The sequence below is a fragment of the Nicotiana sylvestris genome, chromosome 1 (assembly GCF_000393655.2).
Source record: "Nicotiana sylvestris chromosome 1, ASM39365v2, whole genome shotgun sequence".
In the NCBI taxonomy this organism is placed as follows: Eukaryota; Viridiplantae; Streptophyta; class Magnoliopsida; order Solanales; family Solanaceae; genus Nicotiana; species Nicotiana sylvestris.
This window is the reverse complement of record NC_091057.1, coordinates 40,876,730-40,878,418: the sequence shown is the minus strand read 5'-3', so window position 1 is coordinate 40,878,418 and position 1,689 is coordinate 40,876,730. Positions and strand designations below refer to the sequence as shown.

The following is a 1,689-nucleotide window of genomic DNA, read 5'->3' as shown; positions in this document are numbered from 1 at the left end:
GAGGAAGTTTTGTATTTTGAACTTTCAAATTATACAACACTTTACATGTATTCAAGTAACTTTTTGTACAACATCTACAACTCTTTCATAACTATTTTCTTTATAACAGATTTCACAAAATTCTAAGGTATATTTTGCAACCCATGACTAAACATTGCCTTTAACCTAAGTATTCATAGGATCTTGTATTGGCGAGTTTATACTTCATCAAAGCTTATTACAAAGATTCTTGAATCAGGCTTGTGTTTTTGGCTCTTGATTTGCTCTTGACTTTTGATTTTTGGGTTGATCCAGGCTTGAATTTGACTTTTAGTCTTCTTGAATCCTCTTCGACTTTCAATCTGCTTTGCCTTTATATCTATAATCCCCCAAGTATTAGAGCTTTGAAGTATAAAATCTCGATCACCTGATTATTCCTTCCATTTGGTCCATTTCCTGTAAAGAAAAATACATACGGGACTTGGAGGTATATTTTTAGATGATGACAGCTTAACCCTTTTTATTTCCATCAGAAAGGTTGTAATCCAGACTGGGGATAATTTTTGATCCTGCGTGTCTTTTAGGTCTAATATCATCATTTGGTGTGGGCTAGATTTGTGCCTATCATCTAAAGTGGTTAGTATAAGAATAAATCTAAACCTTACATAAACGATACTTGATTGGGGGTCTTCCTTTAGAAGTAATAATTTTTTAAATGAACAACATTCCAATTTGATGGGAGTACTTTTCCATCCATTGTTTCTAACGCACATGCACCCTTTCCAGCAATGCCATGAATCCTGTAAGGTCCTTCCTAATTTGAACTCTATTTCCCTGCATTGGCCGCTTTGATGATTAAAAAACCTTTTTGAAGACGAAGTCCCCAATCTTGAAGTATCTGAGATGAGCTTTTCGATTGTAATATCGCTCTATAATTTTTTGCTGCGCTGCCAACCTTATTAAAGCCGCTTCTCTTTTTTTTTTCAAGCAAATCGAGATTTATTCGTATCTGTTCCTCATTTGATTCTTTAGTTGCTTGAGTGTATCTTGTATTCGGGTCACCAATTTCAACTTGGATTAAGGTTTCAGCACCATACACAAGTGAAAATGGAGTCTCTCCCGTACAGGTTTTCGCTATCGTGCAGTAAGCCCATAAGACTCCTGGTAACACTTCTGGCCGCTTAACTTTCGACTCCTCTAATCTTTTCTTCAAGTTATTAATAGTAACCTTATTTGTTGATTCAGCTTGTCTATTGACCACATGATGATAAGGCATTGAAGTTATCCATTTAATCTACCAACTCTAAAAGAATTCTATGATTTTCACACCTATAAATTACGGGCAATTATCACACACGATTTCTTTTGGAACCCCGAACCGGCATATGATGTTCCGCCAAATAAAGTCACTGACTTCTTTTTCCTGCACCTATTTGAAGGCACCTGCTTTTACCCACTTGGTAAAATAATCGGTTAGTACTAGTAAAAATCGTACCTTTCCTTTGGTTTGTGGTGATGTGTCGCGCCCCAAACCTGGGGAAGCGTGGCTGGCACCCGGTGCAGTACTGAGCCGAGCGAACCACTCTGTAACTCATTGTTGTTTGACCAAAACTAGAACGTACATAGGCCGAGTTAGCTAAACTCATCCCTTTTATAACTATCATGGGCTTACATGGTCACAACTCGTAATGTATGATTATAAGTGGGCAA

General features: G+C 37.2%; 1 protein-coding gene across 1 annotated transcript; it reads right to left on the bottom strand.

Annotated features, from left to right (window-relative positions):
• Positions 1 to 805: 805 nt before the first annotated feature.
• Positions 806 to 1,255, bottom strand: LOC138869238 (uncharacterized). The gene has a single exon (XM_070146842.1). It carries the CDS (start codon positions 1,253 to 1,255, stop codon positions 806 to 808), a length of 450 nt encoding a protein of 149 aa, XP_070002943.1.
• Positions 1,256 to 1,689: the final 434 nt, after the last annotated feature.